This window comes from Salmo salar, unplaced genomic scaffold, assembly GCF_905237065.1.
Source record: "Salmo salar unplaced genomic scaffold, Ssal_v3.1, whole genome shotgun sequence".
Classification (NCBI taxonomy): domain Eukaryota; kingdom Metazoa; phylum Chordata; class Actinopteri; order Salmoniformes; family Salmonidae; genus Salmo; species Salmo salar.
Window position 1 is genome coordinate 146,513 of NW_025548266.1, and position 19,427 is coordinate 165,939.

The 19,427-nt window shown below is 45.7% G+C and overlaps 1 protein-coding gene across 5 annotated transcripts in view; it reads right to left on the reverse strand.

Annotated features, from left to right (window-relative positions):
• Nucleotides 1–1,490: 1,490 nt before the first annotated feature.
• The window catches only part of LOC106591299 (butyrophilin-like protein 2), a 111,439-nt gene continuing 93,502 nt past the window's right edge, over nucleotides 1,491–19,427 (reverse strand). For 4 of the 5 annotated variants that reach the window (XM_045712120.1, XM_045712119.1, XM_045712121.1 and 1 more), the window contains 3 exons: nucleotides 15,038–15,055; nucleotides 2,333–2,353; nucleotides 1,491–1,609 (listed from right to left, as the gene is read on the reverse strand). In XM_045712120.1, coding sequence (XP_045568076.1) covers nucleotides 1,506–1,609; nucleotides 2,333–2,353; nucleotides 15,038–15,055 — 143 coding nt within the window. In that variant the 3' untranslated portion in view covers nucleotides 1,491–1,505. Of the gene's footprint in view, nucleotides 1,610–2,332; nucleotides 2,354–14,693; nucleotides 15,056–19,427 lie in introns of those variants that run through there. The other variant, XM_045712118.1, reaches the window with a different exon arrangement.

Below are 19,427 nucleotides of genomic sequence, written 5' to 3' on the forward strand. Positions count from 1 at the left end.
CCAGTGTAATATATAGTGTAGTTAATCAGTGTAATATATCGTGTAGTTAATCAGTGTAATATATCGTGTAGTTAATCAGTGTAATATATAGTGTAGTTAATCAGTGTAATATATAGTGTAGTTAATCAGTGTAATATATAGTGTAATATATAGCGTAGTTAATCAGTGTAATATATAGTGTAGTTAATCAGTGTACTATATAGTGTAGTTAATCAGTGTAATATATAGCGTAGTTAATCAGTGTAATATATAGTGTAATATATAGTGTAGTTAATCAGTGTAATATATAGTGTAATATATAGTGTAGTTAATCAGTGTAATATATAGTGTAATATATCGTGTAGTTAATCAGTGTAATATATCGTGTAGTTAATCAGTGTAATATATAGTGTAGTTAATCAGTGTAATATATAGTGTAGTTAACCAGTGTAATATATAGTGTAGTTAATCAGTGTAATATATAGTGTAATATATAGTGTAGTTAATCAGTGTAATATATAGTGTAATATATAGCGTAGTTAATCAGTGTAATATATCGTGTAGTTAATCAGTGTAATATATAGTGTAATATATAGCATAGTTAATTAGTGTAATATATAGTGTAGTTAATCAGTGTAATATATAGTGTAGTTAATCAGTGTAATATATAGTGTAGTTAATCAGTGTAATATATAGTGTAGTTAATCAGTGTAATATATAGTGTAGTTAATCAGTGTAATATATCGTGTAGTTAATCAGTGTAATATATAGTGTAGTTAACCAGTGTAATATATAGTGTAGTTAATCAGTGTAATATATCGTGTAGTTAATCAGTGTAATATATCGTGTAGTTAATCAGTGTAATATATAGTGTAGTTAATCAGTGTAATATATAGTGTAATATATAGCGTAGTTAATCAGTGTAATATATAGTGTAGTTAATCAGTGTAATATATAGTGTAATATATAGTGTAGTTAATCAGTGTAATATATAGTGTAATATATAGCGTAGTTAATCAGTGTAATATATCGTGTAGTTAATCAGTGTAATATATAGTGTAATATATAGCGTAGTTAATCAGTGTAATATATAGCGTAGTTAATCAGTGTAATATATAGTGTAGTTAATCAGTGTAATATATAGTGTAATATATAGCGTAGTTAATCAGTGTAATATATAGTGTAGTTAATCAGTGTAATATATAGTGTAGTTAATCAGTGTACTATATAGTGTAGTTAATCAGTGTAATATATAGCGTAGTTAATCAGTGTAATATATAGTGTAATATATAGTGTAGTTAATCAGTGTAATATATAGTGTAATATATAGTGTAGTTAATCAGTGTAATATATAGTGTAATATATCGTGTAGTTAATCAGTGTAATATATCGTGTAGTTAATCAGTGTAATATATAGTGTAGTTAATCAGTGTAATATATAGTGTAGTTAATTAGTGTAATATATCGTGTAGTTAATCAGTGTAATATATCGTGTAGTTAATCAGTGTAATATATAGCGTAGTTAATCAGTGTAATATATAGTGTATATATTTTTTAAGGCAAGTGTTTTCACTTAAATCAATGAAATCCATGCAGTTGTTCAACTCACCCCTCTCTCTTGTGACATCATCTGTAGACAGAGAAGATAAAACATGATGTATTATGGGTACTAGAACATGAAGACAGACTACATCCTCTCTATTCTGACCTCCTCTGTAGACAGTAGATAAAACATGATGTATTATGGGTACTAGAACATGGAGACAGACTACATCCTCTCTATTCTGACCTCCTCTGTAGACAGTAGATAAAACATGATGTATTATGGGTACTAGAACATGAAGACAGACTACATCCTCTCTATTCTGACCTCCTCTGTAGACAGTAGATAAAACATGATGTATTATGGGTACTAGAACATGAAGACAGACTACATCCTCTCTATTCTGACCTCCTCTGTAGACAGTAGATAAAACATGATGAATTATGGGTACTAGAACATGAAGACAGGTACATAGACAGACAGACAGACAGACAGACAGACAGACAGACAGACAGACAGACAGACAGACAAACAGGAACATAGACAGCCAGACAGACAGACAGGAACAAAGACAGCCAGACAGACAGACAGGCAGGCAGACAGACAGACAGAAAGGAACATAGACAGACAGACAGACAGACAGACAGACAGACAGACAGACAGACAGACAGACAGACAGACAGACAGACAGACAGACAGACAGACAGACAGACAGACAGACAGACAGACAGACAGACAGACAGACAGGAACACAGTTTGAAATACATGCATGCAGTTGTGGAAGCACACAGACTTTCACACACAACTTACCGATCTCTTTTTTGAGGTTCTCTGTAGACAGAAGATAAAACATGATGAATTATGGGTACTAGAACATGAAGACAGACTACATCCTCTCTATTCTGACCTCCTCTGTAGACAGTAGATAAAACATGATGTATTATGGGTACTAGAACATGAAGACAGACTACATCCTCTCTATTCTGACCTCCTCTGTAGACAGTAGATAAAACATGATGTATTATGGGTACTAGAACATGAAGACAGACTACATCCTCTCTATTCTGACCTCCTCTGTAGACAGTAGATAAAACATGATGTATTATGGGTACTAGAACATGAAGACAGACTACATCCTCTCTATTCTGACCTCCTCTGTAGACAGTAGATAAAACATGATGTATTATGGGTACTAGAACATGAAGACAGACTACATCCTCTCTATTCTGACCTCCTCTGTAGACAGTAGATAAAACATGATGTATTATGGGTACTAGAACATGAAGACAGACTACATCCTCTCTATTCTGACCTCCTCTGTAGACAGTAGATAAAACATGATGTATTATGGGTACTAGAACATGAAGACAGACTACATCCTCTCTATTCTGACCTCCTCTGTAGACAGAAGATAAAACATGATGTATTATGGGTACTAGAACATGGAGACAGACTACATCCTCTCTATTCTGACCTCCTCTGTAGACAGTAGATAAAACATGATGTATTATGGGTAGTAGAACATGGAGACAGGTACATAGACAGACAGCCTTCTCTGTAGCTCAGTTGGTGGAGCATGGTGTTTGCAACGCCAGGCTTGTGGGTTCGATTCCCACGGGGGGCCAGCACAGAAGAAAATAAATGTATGAAATGAAATGCATTCATTCATTACTGTAAGTCGCTCTAGATAAGAGCGTCTGCTAAATGACGTAAATGAAGACAGACTACATCCTCTCCTTTCTGACCTCTGTAGACAGTAGATAAAACATGATGCATTATGGGTACAAGAACATGAAGACAAGTACATAGACACATAGGCAGACAGGAACATAGACAGACACAAACTATTTACTCAGCTGTTCATCTGGTGTAAAAATTAAATAAAGATAGTGGGATAGTGTAATTAAATAATCATTGAATCATGAGATTTATACACTACATGACCAGAAGTATGTGGACACCTGCTCATTGAACATCTCATTCCAAAATCAATGGCATTAATATGGAGTTGGTCCCCCCTTTGCTGCAAAACAGCCTCCACTCTTCTGGGAAGTCATTAATATGGAGTTGGTCCCCCCCTTTGCTGCTATAACAGCCTCCACTCTTCTGGGAAGTCATTAATATGGAGTTGGTCCCCCCTTTGCTGCTATAACAGCCTCCACTCTTCTGGGAAGGCATTAATATGGAGTTGGACCCCCCTTTGCTGCTATAACAGCCTTCACTCTTCAGGGAAGTCATTAATATGGAGTTGGTCCCCCCCTTTGCTGCTATAACAGCCTCCACTCTTCTGGGAAGTCATTAATATGGAGTTGGTCCCCCTTTGCTGCTATAACAGCCTCCACTCTTCAAGCGAAGTCATTAATATGGAGTTGGTCCCCCCTTTGCTGCTATAACAGCCTCCACTCTTCTGGGAAGTCATTAATATGGAGTTGGTCCCCCCTTTGCTGCTATAACAGCCTCCACTCTTCTGGGAAGGCATTAATATGGAGTTGGTCCCCCTTTGCTGCTATAACAGCCTCCACTCTTCAGGGAAGGCATTAATATGGAGTTGGTCCCCCTTTGCTGCTATAACAGCCTCCACTCTTCAGGGAAGGCATTAATATGGAGTTGGTCCCCCCTTTGCTGCTATAACAGCCTCCACTATTCTGGGAAGGCTTTCCACTAGATGATGGAACATTGCTGTGGGGACTTGCTTCCATTCAGCCACAAGAGCATTAGTGAGGTCTCCTTCTCTCTCTTCTCTCAGAGGACATGAGCCCTAGGACCATGCCTCAGGTCTATCTGGCCTGATGACTCCTTGCTGGCCCCCAGTCCACCTGGTTGTGCTGCTGCTCCAGTTTCAACTGTTCTGCCTGCGGCTATGGAACCCTGACCTGCTCACCGGACGTGCTACCTGTCCCAGACCTGCTGTTTTCAACTCTCCTTCTCTCTCTCTACTGCACCTGCTGTCTCTAACTCTGAATGATCGGCTATGAAAAGCCAACTGACCTTTACTCCTGAGGTGCTGACCTGTTGCATCATCTACAACCACTGTGATTATTATTATTTGACCCTGCTGGTCATCTATGAACATTTGAACATCTTGGCCATGTTCTGTTTAAATCTCCACCCGGCACAGCCAGAAGAGGACTGGCCACCCCTCATAGCCTGGTTCCTCTGGTCTACCCAGTACAGCCAGTAGAGGACCTTTTCACCCCTCAGAGCCTGGTTCCTCTCTATCCAGTACAGTCAGTAGAGGACTGGTCACCCCTCAGAGCCTGGTTCCTCTGGTCTACCCGGTAAAGCCAGTAGAGGACTGGTCACCCCTCAGAGCCTGGTTCCCCTCTACCCAGTACAGCCAGTAGAGGACTGGCCACCCCTCAGAGCCTGGTTCCTCTCTACCCAGTACAGCCAGTAGAGGACTGGTCACCCCTCAGAGCCTGGTTCCCCTCTACCCAGTACAGCCAGTAGAGGACTGGTCACCCCTCAGAGCCTGGTTCCTCTGGTCTACCCAGTACAGCCAGTAGAGGACTGGTCACCCCTCAGAGCCTGGTTCCCCTCTACCCAGTACAGCCAGTAGAGGACTGGCCACCCCTCAGAGCCTGGTTCCTCTGGTCTACCCAGTACAGCCAGTAGAGGACTGGTCACCCCTCAGAAACTGGTTCCTCTGGTCTACCCAGTACAGCCAGTAGAGGACTGGCCACCCCTCAGATCCTGGTTCCTCTCTACCCAGTACAGCCAGTAGAGGACTGGTCACCCCTCAGAGCCTGGTTCCTTTCTACCCAGTACAGCCAGTAGAGGACTGGTCACCCCTCAGAGCCTGCTTCCTCTCTACCCAGTACAGCCAGTAGAGGACTGGTCACCCCTCAGAGCCTGGTTCCTCTGGTCTACCCAGTACAGCCAGTAGAGGACTGGTCACCCCTCAGAGCCTGGTTCCTCTGGTCTACCCAGTACAGCCAGTAGAGGACTGGTCACCCCTCAGAGCCTGGTTCCTCTGGTCTACCCAGTACAGCCAGTAGAGGACTGGTCACCCCTCATAGCCTGGTTCCTCTGGTCTACACAGTACAGCCAGTAGAGGACTGGTCACCCCTCATAGCCTGGTTCCTCTGGTCTACCCAGTACAGCCAGTAGAGGACTGGTCACCCCTCAGAGCCTGGTTCCTCTGGTCTACCCAGTACAGCCAGTAGAGGACTGGTCACCCCTCAGAGCCTGGTTCCTCTCTAACCAGTACAGCCAGTAGAGGACTGGTCACCCCTCAGAACCTGGTTCCTCTGGTCTACCCATGAAATAATCATTGGATGCTTTGTGTGATGTATTGGTGTCTCTACCTTCTTGACCTTTGTGCTGTTGTCTGTGCCCAATAATGTTGCTACCATGCTGTGTTTATACCATGCTGTGTTTCTACCATGCTGTGTTTCTACCATGCTGTGTTGTCATGTGTTGCTACCATGCTGTGTTGTCATGTGTTTCTACCATGCTGTGTTGCTACCATGCTGTATTGTCATGTGTTGCTGCCATGCTGTGTTGTCAAGTGTTGCTACCATGCTGTGTTGTCATGTGTTGCTACCATGCTGTGTTGTCATGTGTTTCTACCATGCTGTGTTTCTACCATGCTGTGTTGCTGCCATGCTGTGTTGCTGCCATGCTGTGTTGTTATGTGTTGCTACCATGCTGTGTTGCTACCATGCTGTGTTGTCATGTTGCTACCATGCTGTGTTGCTGCCATGTTGTGTTGTCATGTGTTGCTACCATGCTGTGTTACTACCATGCTGTGTTGTTATGTGTTTCTACCATGCTGTGTTGCTACCATTCTGTGTTGTTATGTGTTTCTACCATGCTGTGTTGCTACCATGCTGTGTTGTCATGTGTTGCTACCATGCTGTGTTGTCATGTGTTGCTACCATGCTGTGTTGTCATGTGTTGCTGCCATGCTGTGTTGCTACCATTCTGTGTTGTTATGTGTTGCTACCATGCTGTGTTGCTACCATTCTGTGTTGTTATGTGTTGCTACCATGCTGTGTTGCTACCATGCTGTGTAGTCATGTGTTGCTACCATGCTGTGTTTCTACCATGCTGTGTTGCTACATGCTGTGTTGTTATGTGTTGCTACCATGCTGTGCTGTCATGTGTTGCTACCATGCTGTGTTGCTACCATGCTGTGTTGTTATGTGTTGCTACCATGCTGTGTTGCTACCATGCTGTGTTGTTATGTGTTTCTACCATGCTGTGTTGCTACCATGCTGTGTTGTCATGTGTTGCTACCATGCTGTGTTATGTGTTGCTACCATGCTGTGTTGCTACCATGCTGTGTTGTTATGTGTTGCTACCATGCTGTGTTGCTACCATGCTGTGTTGTTATGTGTTGCTACCATGCTGTGTTGTTATGTGTTGCTACCATGCTGTGTTGTTATGTGTTGCTACAATGCTGTGTTTCTACCATGCTGTGCTGTCATGTGTTGCTACCATGCTGTGTTGCTACCATGCAGTGTTATCATGTGTTGCTGCCATGCTGTGTTGCTACCATGCTGTGTTGTCATGTGTTCTGCTACCATGCTGTGTTGTGATGTGTTACTACCATGCTGTGTTTCTACCATGTTGTGTTGTCATGTGTTGCTACCATGCTGTGTTGCTACCAGGCTGTGTTGTCATGTGTTGCTACCATGCTGTGTTGTCATGTGTTGCTACCATGCTGTGTTGCTACCAGGCTGTGTTGTCATGTGTTGCTACCATGCTGTGTTGCTACCAGGCTGTGTTGTCATGTGTTGCTACCATGCTGTGTTGTCATGTGTTGCTGCCATGCTGTGTTGCTACCATGCTGTGTTGCTACCAGGCTGTGTTGTCATGTGTTGCTACCATGCTGTGTTGTTATGTGTTTCTACCATGCTGTGTTGCTACCATGCTGTGCTGTCATGTGTTGCTACCATGCTGTGTTGCTACCATGCTGTGTTGTTATGTGTTGCTACCATGCTGTGTTGTCATGTGTTGCTACCATGCTGTGTTGTCATGTGTTGCTACCATGCTGTGTTGCTACCATGCTGTGTTGTTATGTGTTGCTACCATGCTGTGTTATGTGTTGCTACCATGCTGTGTTGCTACCATGCTGTGTTGCTAGCATGCTGTGTTGTCATGTGTTGCTACCATGCTGTGTTGCTACCATGCTGTGTTGTCGTGTGTTGCTACCATGCTGTGTTGCTACCATGCTGTGTTGCTACCATGCTGTGTTGTTATGTGTTGCTACCATGCTGTGTTGTCATGTGTTGCTACCATGCTGTGTTGTCATGTGTTGCTACCATGCTGTGTTGCTACCATGCTGTGTTGTTATGTGTTGCTACCATGCTGTGTTGCTACCATGCTGTGTTATGTGTTTCTACCATGCTGTGATTCTACCATGCTGTGTTGTCCTGTGATGCTACCATGCTGTGTTGCTACCATGCTGTTTTGTCATGTGTTGCTACCATGCTGTGTTATGTGTTTCTACCATGCTGTGTTGCTACCATGCTGTGTTGTCATGTGTTGCTACCATGCTGTGTTGCTACCATGCTGTGTTGTCATGTGTTGCTACCATGCTGTGTTATGTGTTTCTACCATGCTGTGTTTCTACCATGCTGTGTTGTCCTGTGTTGCTACCATGCTGTGTTGCTACCATGCTGTGTTGTCATGTGTTGCTACCATGCTGTGTTATGTGTTTCTACCATGCTGTGTTTCTACCATGCTGTGTTGTCATGTGCTTCTACCATGCTGTGTTGTCATGTGTTGCTACCATGCTGTGTTATGTGTTTCTACCATGCTGTGTTGCTACCATGCTGTGTTGTCATGTGTTGCTACCATGCTGTGTTATGTGTTTCTACCATGCTGTGTTGCTACCATGCTGTGTTGTCATGTGTTGCTACCATGCTGTGTTGTCATGTGTTGCTACCATGCTGTGTTGTCCTGTGTTGCTACCATGCTGTGTTTCTACCATGCTGTGTTGCTACCATGCTGTGTTGTCATGTGTTGCTACCATGCTGTGTTGCTACCATGCTGTGTTGTCATGTGGTGCTACCATGCTGTGTTATGTGTTTCTACCATGCTGTGTTATGTGTTTCTACCATGCTGTGTTGCTACCATGCTGTGTTGTCATGTGTTGCTACCATGCTGTGTTATGTGTTTCTACCATGCTGTGTTATGTGTTTCTACCATGCTGTGTTTCTACCATGCTGTGTTGTCATGTGTTGCTACCATGCTGTGTTGTCATGTGTTTCTACCATGCTGTGTTATTTGTTTCTACCATGCTGTGTTGCTACCATGCTGTGTTGTCATGTGTTGCTACCATGCTGTGTTATGTGTTTCTACCATGCTGTGTTATGTGTTTCTACCATGCTGTGTTTCTACCATGCTGTGTTGTCATGTGTTGCTACCATGCTGTGTTGTCATGTGTTGCTACCATGCTGTGTTATGTGTTTCTACCATGCTGTGTTTCTACCATGCTGTGTTGTCATGTGTTGCTACCATGCTGTGTTGTCATGTGTTTCTACCATGCTGTGTTGCTACCATGCTGTGTTGTTACCATGCTGTGTTGTTACCATGCTGTGTTGTTACCATGCTGTGGTGTCACGTGTTTCTACCATGCTGTGTTGTTACCATGCTGTGTTGTCATGTGTTGCTACCATGCTGTGTTGCTACCATGCTGTGTTGTTACCTTGCTGTGTTGTTACCATGCTGTGGTGTCACGTGTTTCTACCATGCTGTGTTGCTACCATGCTGTGTTGTCATGTGTTGCTACCATGCTGTGCTGTCATGTGTTGCTACCATGCTGTGTTGCTGCCATGCTGTGTTGTCATGTGTTGCTACCATGCTGTGTTGTCATGTGTTGCTACCATGCTGTGTTGTTATGTGTTGCTACCATGCTGTGTTGCTACCATGCTGTGTTGTCATGTTGCTACCATGCTGTGTTGCTACCATGCTGTGTTGTCATGTGTTGCTACCATGCTTTGTTGCTACCATTCTGTGTTGTTATGTGTTGCTACCATGCTGTGTTGCTACCATGCTGTGTTGTTATGTGTTGCTACCATGCTGTGTTGCTACCATTCTGTGTTGTTATGTGTTGCTACCATGCTGTGTTGCTACCATTCTGTGTTGTTATGTGTTGCTACCATGCTGTGTTGTTATGTGTTGCTACCATGCTGTGTTGTCATGTGTTGCCACCATGCTGTGTTGTCATTTGTTGCTACCATGCTGTGTTGTCATGTTGTGTTGCTACCATGCTGTGTTGTCATGTGTTGCTACCATGCTGTGTTGTCATGTGTTGCCACCATGCTGTGTTGTCATGTGTTGCTACCATGCTGTGTTGTCATGTTGTGTTGCTACCATGCTGTGTTGTCATGTGTTGCTACAATGCTGTGTTGTCATGTGTTGCTACCATGCTGTGTTGCTACCATGCTGTGTTGTCATGTGTTGCTACCATGCTGTGTTGTCATGTTGTGTTGCTACCATGCTGTGTTGTCATGTGTTGCTACCATGCTGTGTTGTCATGTGTTGCTACCATGCTGTGTTGTCATGTGTTGCTACCATGCTGTGTTGTCATGCTGTGTTGCTACCATGCTGTGTTGTCATGTGTTTCTACCATGCTGTGTTGCTACCATGCTGTGTTGTCATGTGTTGCTACCATGCTGTGTTGCTACCATGCTGTGTTGTCATGTGTTGCTACCATGCTGTGTTGTCATGTGTTGCCACCATGCTGTGTTGTCATGTGTTTCTACCATGCTGTGTTGTTATGTGTTGCTACCATGCTGTGTTGCTACCATGCTGTGCTGTCATGTGTTGCTACCATGCTGTGTTGCTACCATGCTGTGTTGCTAGCATGCTGTGTTGTCATGTGTTGCTACCATGCTGTGTTGCTACCATGCTGTGTTGTCATGTGTTGCTACCATGCTGTGTTGCTACCATGCTGTGGTGCTACCATGCTGTGTTGTTATGTGTTGCTACCATGCTGTGTTGTCATGTGTTGCTACCATGCTGTGTTGTCATGTGTTGCTACCATGCTGTGTTGCTACCATGCTGTGTTGTTATGTGTTGCTACCATGCTGTGTTGCTACCATGCTGTGTTATGTGTTTCTACCATGCTGTGATTCTACCATGCTGTGTTGTCCTGTGATGCTACCATGCTGTGTTGCTACCATGCTGTTTTGTCATGTGTTGCTACCATGCTGTGTTATGTGTTTCTACCATGCTGTGTTGCTACCATGCTGTGTTGTCATGTGTTGCTACCATGCTGTGTTGCTACCATGCTGTGTTGTCATGTGTTGCTACCATGCTGTGTTATGTGTTTCTACCATGCTGTGTTGCTACCATGCTGTGTTGTCCTGTGTTGCTACCATGCTGTGTTGCTACCATGCTGTGTTGTCATGTGTTGCTACCATGCTGTGTTATGTGTTTCTACCATGCTGTGTTTCTACCATGCTGTGTTGTCATGTGCTTCTACCATGCTGTGTTGTCATGTGTTGCTACCATGCTGTGTTATGTGTTTCTACCATGCTGTGTTGCTACCATGCTGTGTTGTCATGTGTTGCTACCATGCTGTGTTATGTGTTTCTACCATGCTGTGTTGCTACCATGCTGTGTTGTCATGTGTTGCTACCATGCTGTGTTGTCATGTGTTGCTACCATGCTGTGTTGTCCTGTGTTGCTACCATGCTGTGTTTCTACCATGCTGTGTTGCTACCATGCTGTGTTGTCATGTGTTGCTACCATGCTGTGTTGCTACCATGCTGTGTTGTCATGTGGTGCTACCATGCTGTGTTATGTGTTTCTACCATGCTGTGTTATGTGTTTCTACCATGCTGTGTTGCTACCATGCTGTGTTGTCATGTGTTGCTACCATGCTGTGTTATGTGTTTCTACCATGCTGTGTTATGTGTTTCTACCATGCTGTGTTTCTACCATGCTGTGTTGTCATGTGTTGCTACCATGCTGTGTTGTCATGTGTTTCTACCATGCTGTGTTATGTGTTTCTACCATGCTGTGTTGCTACCATGCTGTGTTGTCATGTGTTGCTACCATGCTGTGTTATGTGTTTCTACCATGCTGTGTTATGTGTTTCTACCATGCTGTGTTTCTACCATGCTGTGTTGTCATGTGTTGCTACCATGCTGTGTTGTCATGTGTTGCTACCATGCTGTGTTATGTGTTTCTACCATGCTGTGTTTCTACCATGCTGTGTTGTCATGTGTTGCTACCATGCTGTGTTGTCATGTGTTTCTACCATGCTGTGTTGCTACCATGCTGTGTTGTTACCATGCTGTGTTGTTACCATGCTGTGGTGTCACGTGTTTCTACCATGCTGTGTTGTTACCATGCTGTGTTGTCATGTGTTGCTACCATGCTGTGTTGCTACCATGCTGTGTTGTTACCTTGCTGTGTTGTTACCATGCTGTGGTGTCACGTGTTTCTACCATGCTGTGTTGCTACCATGCTGTGTTGTCATGTGTTGCTACCATGCTGTGCTGTCATGTGTTGCTACCATGCTGTGTTGCTGCCATGCTGTGTTGTCATGTGTTGCTACCATGCTGTGTTGTCATGTGTTTCTACCATGCTGTGTTGTTATGTGTTGCTACCATGCTGTGTTGCTACCATGCTGTGTTGTCATGTTGCTACCATGCTGTGTTGCTACCATGCTGTGTTGTCATGTGTTGCTACCATGCTTTGTTGCTACCATTCTGTGTTGTTATGTGTTGCTACCATGCTGTGTTGCTACCATGCTGTGTTGTTATGTGTTGCTACCATGCTGTGTTGCTACCATTCTGTGTTGTTATGTGTTGCTACCATGCTGTGTTGCTACCATTCTGTGTTGTTATGTGTTGCTACCATGCTGTGTTGTCATGTGTTGCTACCATGCTGTGTTGTCATGTGTTGCCACCATGCTGTGTTGTCATTTGTTGCTACCATGCTGTGTTGTCATGTTGTGTTGCTACCATGCTGTGTTGTCATGTGTTGCTACCATGCTGTGTTGTCATGTGTTGCTACCATGCTGTGTTGTCATGTGTTGCCACCATGCTGTGTTGTCATGTGTTGCTACCATGCTGTGTTGTCATGTTGTGTTGCTACCATGCTGTGTTGTCATGTGTTGCTACCATGCTGTGTTGTCATGTGTTGCTACCATGCTGTGTTGCTACCATGCTGTGTTGTCATGTGTTGCTACCATGCTGTGTTGTCATGTTGTGTTGCTACCATGCTGTGTTGTCATGTGTTGCTACCATGCTGTGTTGTCATGTGTTGCTACCATGCTGTGTTGTCATGTGTTGCTACCATGCTGTGTTGTCATGCTGTGTTGCTACCATGCTGTGTTGTCATGTGTTTCTACCATGCTGTGTTGCTACCATGCTGTGTTGTCATGTGTTGCTACCATGCTGTGTTGCTACCATGCTGTGTTGTCATGTGTTGCTACCATGCTGTGTTGTCATGTGTTGCCACCATGCTGTGTTGTCATGTGTTTCTACCATGCTGTGTTGTTATGTGTTGCTACCATGCTGTGTTGCTACCATGCTGTGCTGTCATGTGTTGCTACCATGCTGTGTTGCTACCATGCTGTGTTGTTATGTGTTGCTACCATGCTGTGTTGCTACCATGCTGTGTTGTCATGTGTTTCTACCATGCTGTGTTGCTACCATGCTGTGTTGTTATGTGTTTCTACCATGCTGTGTTGCTACCATGCTGTGCTGTCATGTGTTGCTACCATGCTGTGTTGCTACCATGCTGTGTTGTTATGTGTTGCTACCATGCTGTGTTGTCATGTGTTGCTACCATGCTGTGTTGTCATGTGTTGCTACCATGCTGTGTTGCTACCATGCTGTGTTGTTATGTGTTGCTACCATGCTGTGTTATGTGTTGCTACCATGCTGTGTTGCTACCATGCTGTGTTGCTACCATGCTGTGTTGTCATGTGTTGCTACCATGCTGTGTTGCTACCATGCTGTGTTGCTACCATGCTGTGTTGTTATGTGTTGCTACCATGCTGTGTTGTCATGTGTTGCTACCATGCTGTGTTGTCATGTGTTGCTACCATGCTGTGTTGCTACCATGCTGTGTTGTTATGTGTTGCTACCATGCTGTGTTGCTACCATGCTGTGTTATGTGTTTCTACCATGCTGTGTTTCTACCATGCTGTGTTGTCCTGTGTTGCTACCATGCTGTGTTGCTACCATGCTGTGTTGTCATGTGTTTCTACCATGCTGTGTTATGTGTTTCTACCATGCTGTGTTGCTACCATGCTGTGTTGTCATGTGTTGCTACCATGCTGTGTTGCTACCATGCTGTGTTGTCATGTGTTGCTACCATGCTGTGTTATGTGTTTCTACCATGCTGTGTTGCTACCATGCTGTGTTGTCCTGTGTTGCTACCATGCTGTGTTGCTACCATACTGTGTTGTCATGTGTTGCTACCATGCTGTGTTATGTGTTTCTACCATGCTGTGTTTCTACCATGCTGTGTTGTCATGTGCTTCTACCATGCTGTGTTGTCAAGTGTTGCTACCATGCTGTGTTATGTGTTTCTACCATGCTGTGTTGCTACCATGCTGTGTTGTCATGTGTTGCTACCATGCTGTGTTATGTGTTTCTACCATGCTGTGTTTCTACCATGCTGTGTTGTCATGTGTTGCTACCATGCTGTGTTGTCCTGTTTTGCTACCATGCTGTGTTTCTACCATGCTGTGTTGCTACCATGCTGTGTTGTCATGTGTTGCTACCATGCTGTGTTGCTACCATGCTGTGTTGTCATGTGTTGCTACCATGCTGTGTTATGTGTTTCTACCATGCTGTGTTATGTGTTTCTACCATGCTGTGTTGCTACCATGCTGTGTTGTCATGTGTTGCTACCATGCTGTGTTATGTGTTTCTACCATGCTGTGTTGCTACCATGCTGTGTTGACATGTGGTGCTACCATGCTGTGTTATGTGTTTCTACCATGCTGTGTTATGTGTTTCTACCATGCTGTGTTGCTACCATGCTGTGTTGTCATGTGTTGCTACCATGCTGTGTTATGTGTTTCTACCATGCTGTGTTATGTGTTTCTACCATGCTGTGTTTCTACCATGCTGTGTTGTCATGTGTTTCTACCATGCTGTGTTGTCATGTGTTGCTACCATGCTGTGTTATGTGTTTCTACCATGCTGTGTTATGTGTTTCTACCATGCTGTGTTGCTACCATGCTGTGCTGTCATGTGTTGCTACCATGCTGTGTTGTTGTCTTAGGTATCTCTGTATGTAGTGTTGTGTTGTCTCTCTTGTCGTGATGTGTGTTTTGTCCTATATTTGTTTTGTATTTTTAATCCCAGCCCCGTCCCAGCAGGAGTCCTTTAGCCTTTTGGTAGGACGTCTATGTCAATAACAATTTATTCTGAACTGACTTTCCTAGTTAAAAAAGGTTAAATATATGAATATAAAATATACAGTATATATTTAGGGATGGGGGGGGGGATATAAATTCATCTTGCAACCAGAACAGATGGACAGGAACAAAGACAGACAGGTAGGAACATCAGACACAAACACACTACTTACCAAAGAGGTTAAATAGACCTGTAGATGATAAGAAAAAACAGTCAGTTAGAAGACATGTTGACACATAAAACCATCATGTTATTATCAAACCCTGCTGGTACCTCCTCAGAGCCTGGTTCCTCTGGTCTACCCAGTACAGCCAGTAGAGGACTGGTCACCCCTCAGAGCCTGGTTCCCCTCTACCCAGTACAGCCAGTAGAGGACTGGCCACCCCTCAGAGACTGGTTCCCCTCTACCCAGTACAGCCAGTAGAGGACTGGTCACCCCTCAGAGCCTGGTTCCTCTGGTCTACCCAGTACAGCCAGTAGAGGACTGGTCACCCCTCAGAGCCTGGTTCCTCTCTACCCAGTACAGCCAGTAGAGGACTGGTCAACCCTCAGAGCCTGGTTCCTCTGGTCTACCCAGTACAGCCAGTAGAGGACTGGTCACCCCTCAGAGCCTGGTTCCTCTCTACCCAGTACAGCCAGTAGAGGACTGGTCACCCCTCAGAGCCTGGTTCCTCTCTACCCAGTACAGCCAGTAGAGTACTGGTCACCCCTCAGAGCCTGGTTCCTCTCTACCCAGTACAGCCAGTAGAGGACTGGTCACCCCTCAGAGCCTAGTTCCTCTGGTCTTCCCAGTACAGCCAGTAGAGGACTGGTCACCCCTCAGAGCCTGGTTCCTCTGGTCTACCCAGTACAGCCAGTAGAGTACTGGTCACCCCTCAGAGCCTGGTTCCTCTCTACCCAGTACAGCCAGTAGAGGACTGGTCACCCCTCAGAGCCTGGTTCCTCTGGTCTACCCAGTACAGCCAGTAGAGGACTGGTCACCCCTCAGAGCCTGGTTCCTCTGGTCTACCCAGTACAGCCAGTAGAGGACTGGTCACCCCTCAGAGCCTGGTTCCTCTGGTCTACCCAGTACAGCCAGTAGAGGACTGGTCACCCCTCAGAGCCTGGTTCCTCTCTACCCAGTACAGCCAGTAGAGGACTGGTCACCCCTCAGAGCCTGGTTCCTCTCTACCCAGTACAGCCAGTAGAGGACTGGTCACCCCTCAGAGCCTGGTTCCTCTCTACCCAGTACAGCCAGTAGAGGACTGGTCACCCCTCAGAGCCTGGTTCCTCTCTACCCAGTACAGCCAGTAGAGGACTGGTCACCCCTCAGAGCCTGGTTCCTCTCTACCCAGTACAGCCAGTAGAGGACTGGTCACCCCTCAGAGCCTGGTTCCTCTGGTCTACCCAGTACAGCCAGTAGAGGACTGGTCACCCCTCAGAGCCTGGTTCCTCTGGTCTACCCAGTACAGCCAGTAGAGGACTGGTCACCCCTCAGAACCTGGTTCCTCTGGTCTACCCAGTACAGCCAGTAGAGGACTGGTCACCCCTCAGAGCCTGGTTCCTCTGGTCTACCCAGTACAGCCAGTAGAGGACTGGTCACCCCTCAGAGCCTGGTTCCTCTCTACCCAGTACAGCCAGTAGAGGACTGGTCACCCCTCAGAGCCTGGTTCCTCTGGTCTACCCAGTACAGCCAGCAGAGGACTGGTCACCCCTCAGAGCCTGGTTCCTCTCTACCCAGTACAGCCAGTAGAGGACTGGTCACCCCTCAGAGCCTGGTTCCTCTCTACCCAGTACAGCCAGTAGAGGACTGGCCACCCCTCAGATCCTGGTTCCTCTCTATCCAGTACAGCCAGTAGAGGACTGGTCACCCCTCAGAGCCTGGTTCCTGTCTACCCAGTACAGCCAGTAGAGGACTGGTCACCCCTCAGAGCCTGGTTCCTCTCTACCCAGTACAGCCAGTAGAGGACTGGTCACCCCTCAGAGCCTGGTTCCTCTGGTCTACCCAGTACAGCCAGTAGAGGACTGGTCACCCCTCAGAGCCTGGTTCCTCTGGTCTACCCAGTACAGCCAGTAGAGGACTGGTCACCCCTCAGAGCCTGGTTCCTCTCTAACCAGTACAGCCAGTAGAGGACTGGTCACCCCTCATAGCCTGGTTCCTCTGGTCTACCCAGTACAGCCAGTAGAGGACTGGTCACCCCTCAGAGCCTGGTTCCTCTGGTCTACCCAGTACAGCCAGTAGAGGACTGGTCACCCCTCAGAACCTGGTTCCTCTGGTCTACCCAGTACAGCCAGTAGAGGACTGGTCACCCCTCATAGCCTGGTTCCTCTGGTCTACCCAGTACAGCCAGTAGAGGACTGGTCACCCCTCAGAGCCTGGTTCCTCTCTACCCAGTACAGCCAGTAGAGGACTGGTCACCCCTCAGAGCCTGGTTCCTCTGGTCTACCCAGTACAGCCAGTAGAGGACTGGTCACCCCTCATAGCCTGGTTCCTCTGGTCTACCCAGTACAGCCAGTAGAGGACTGGTCACCCCTCAGAGCCTGGTTCCTCTCTACCCAGTACAGCCAGTAGAGGACTGGTCACCCCTCAGAGCCTGGTTCCTCTGGTCTACCCAGTACAGCCAGTAGAGGACTGGTCACCCCTCAGAGCCTGGTTCCTCTCTACCCAGTACAGCCAGTAGAGGACTGGTCACCCCTCAGAACCTGGTTCCTCTGGTCTACCCATGAAATAATCATTGAATGCTTTGTGTGATGTATTGGTGTCTCTACCTTCTTGACCTTTGTGCTGTTGTCTGTGCCCAATAATGTTTCTACCATGCTGTGTTGTTATGTGTTTCTACCATGTTGTGTTGCTACCATGCTGTGTTGTCATGTGTTGCTACCATGCTGTATTGTCATGTGTTTCTACCATGCATGTGTTGCTACCATGCTGTGTTGCTACCATGCTGTGTTGTCATGTGTTGCTACCATGCTGTGTTGTCATGTGTTGCTACCATGCTGTGTTGTCATGTCTTGCTACCATGCTGTGTTGTCATGTGTTGCTACCATTCTGTGTTGTTATGTGTTGCTACCATGCTGTGTTGCTACCATTCTGTGTTGTTATGTGTTGCTACCATGCTGTGTTGCTACCATTCTGTGTTATTATGTGTTGCTACCATGCTGTGTTGCTACCATGCTGTGTTGTCATGTGTTGCTACCATGCTGTGTTGTCATGTTGTGTTTCTACCATGCTGTGTTGTCATGTGTTGCTACCATGCTGTGTTGTCATGTGTTGCTACCATGCTGTGTTGTCATGTGTTGCTACCATGCTGTGTTGTCATGTGTTGCTACCATGCTGTGTTGTCATGTGTTGCTACCATGCTGTGTTGTCATGTGTTGCTACCATGCTGTGTTGTCATGTGTTGCTACCATGCTGTGTTGTCATGTTGTGTTGCTACCATGCTGTGTTGTCATGTGTTGCTACCATGCTGTGTTGTCATGTGTTGCTACCATGCTGTGTTGTCATGTGTTGCTACCATGCTGTGTTGTCATGTGTTGCTACCATGCTGTGTTATGTGTTTCTACCATGCTGTGTTGCTACCATGCTGTGTTGTCATGTGTTGCTACCATGCTGTGTTGTTATGCGTTGCTACCATGCTGTGTTGTCATGTGTTGCTACCATGCTGTGTTGTCATGTGTTGCTACCATGCTGTGTTGTCATGTGTTGCTACCATGCTGTGTTATGTGTTTCTACCATGCTGTGTTGCTACCATGCTGTGTTGTCATGTGTTGCTACCATGCTGTGTTGTTATGCGTTGCTACCATGCTGTGTTGTCATGTGTTGCTACCATGCTGTGTTGTCATGTGTTGCTACCATGCTGTGTTGTTATGTGTTGCTACCATGCTGTGTTGTCATGTGTTGCTACCATGCTGTGTTGTCATGTGTTGCTGCCATGCTGTGCTGTCATGTGTTTCTACCATGCTGTGTTGCTACCATGCTGTGTTGTTATGTGTTGCTACCATGCTGTGTTGTTACCATGCTGTGTTGCTACCATGCTGTGTTGTCCTGCGTTGCTACCATGCTGCGTTGCTACCATGCTGTGTTGCTACCATGCTGTGTTATGTGTTTCTACCATGCTGCGTTGCTACCATGCTGTGTTGCTACCATGCTGTGTTATGTGTTTCTACCATGCTGTGTTGCTACCATGCTGTGTTGTCATGTGTTGCTACCATGCTGTGTTGTCATGTGATGCTACCATGCTGCGTTGCTACCATGCTGCGTTGCTACCATGTTGTGTTGCTACCATGCTGTGTTGTCATGTGTTGCTACCATGCTGTGTTGTTATGTGTTGCTACCATGCTGTGTTATGTGTTGCTACCATGCTGTGTTGCTACCATGCTGTGTTGTCATGTGTTGCTACCATGCTGTGTTGCTACCATGCTGTGTTGTCATGTGTTGCTACCATGCTGTGTTGTCATGTGTTGCTACCATGCTGTGTTATGTGTTTCTACCATGCTGTGTTGCTACCATGCTGTGTTGTCATGTGTTGCTACCATGCTGTGTTGTCCTGTGTTGCTACCATGCTGTGTTTCTACCATGCTGT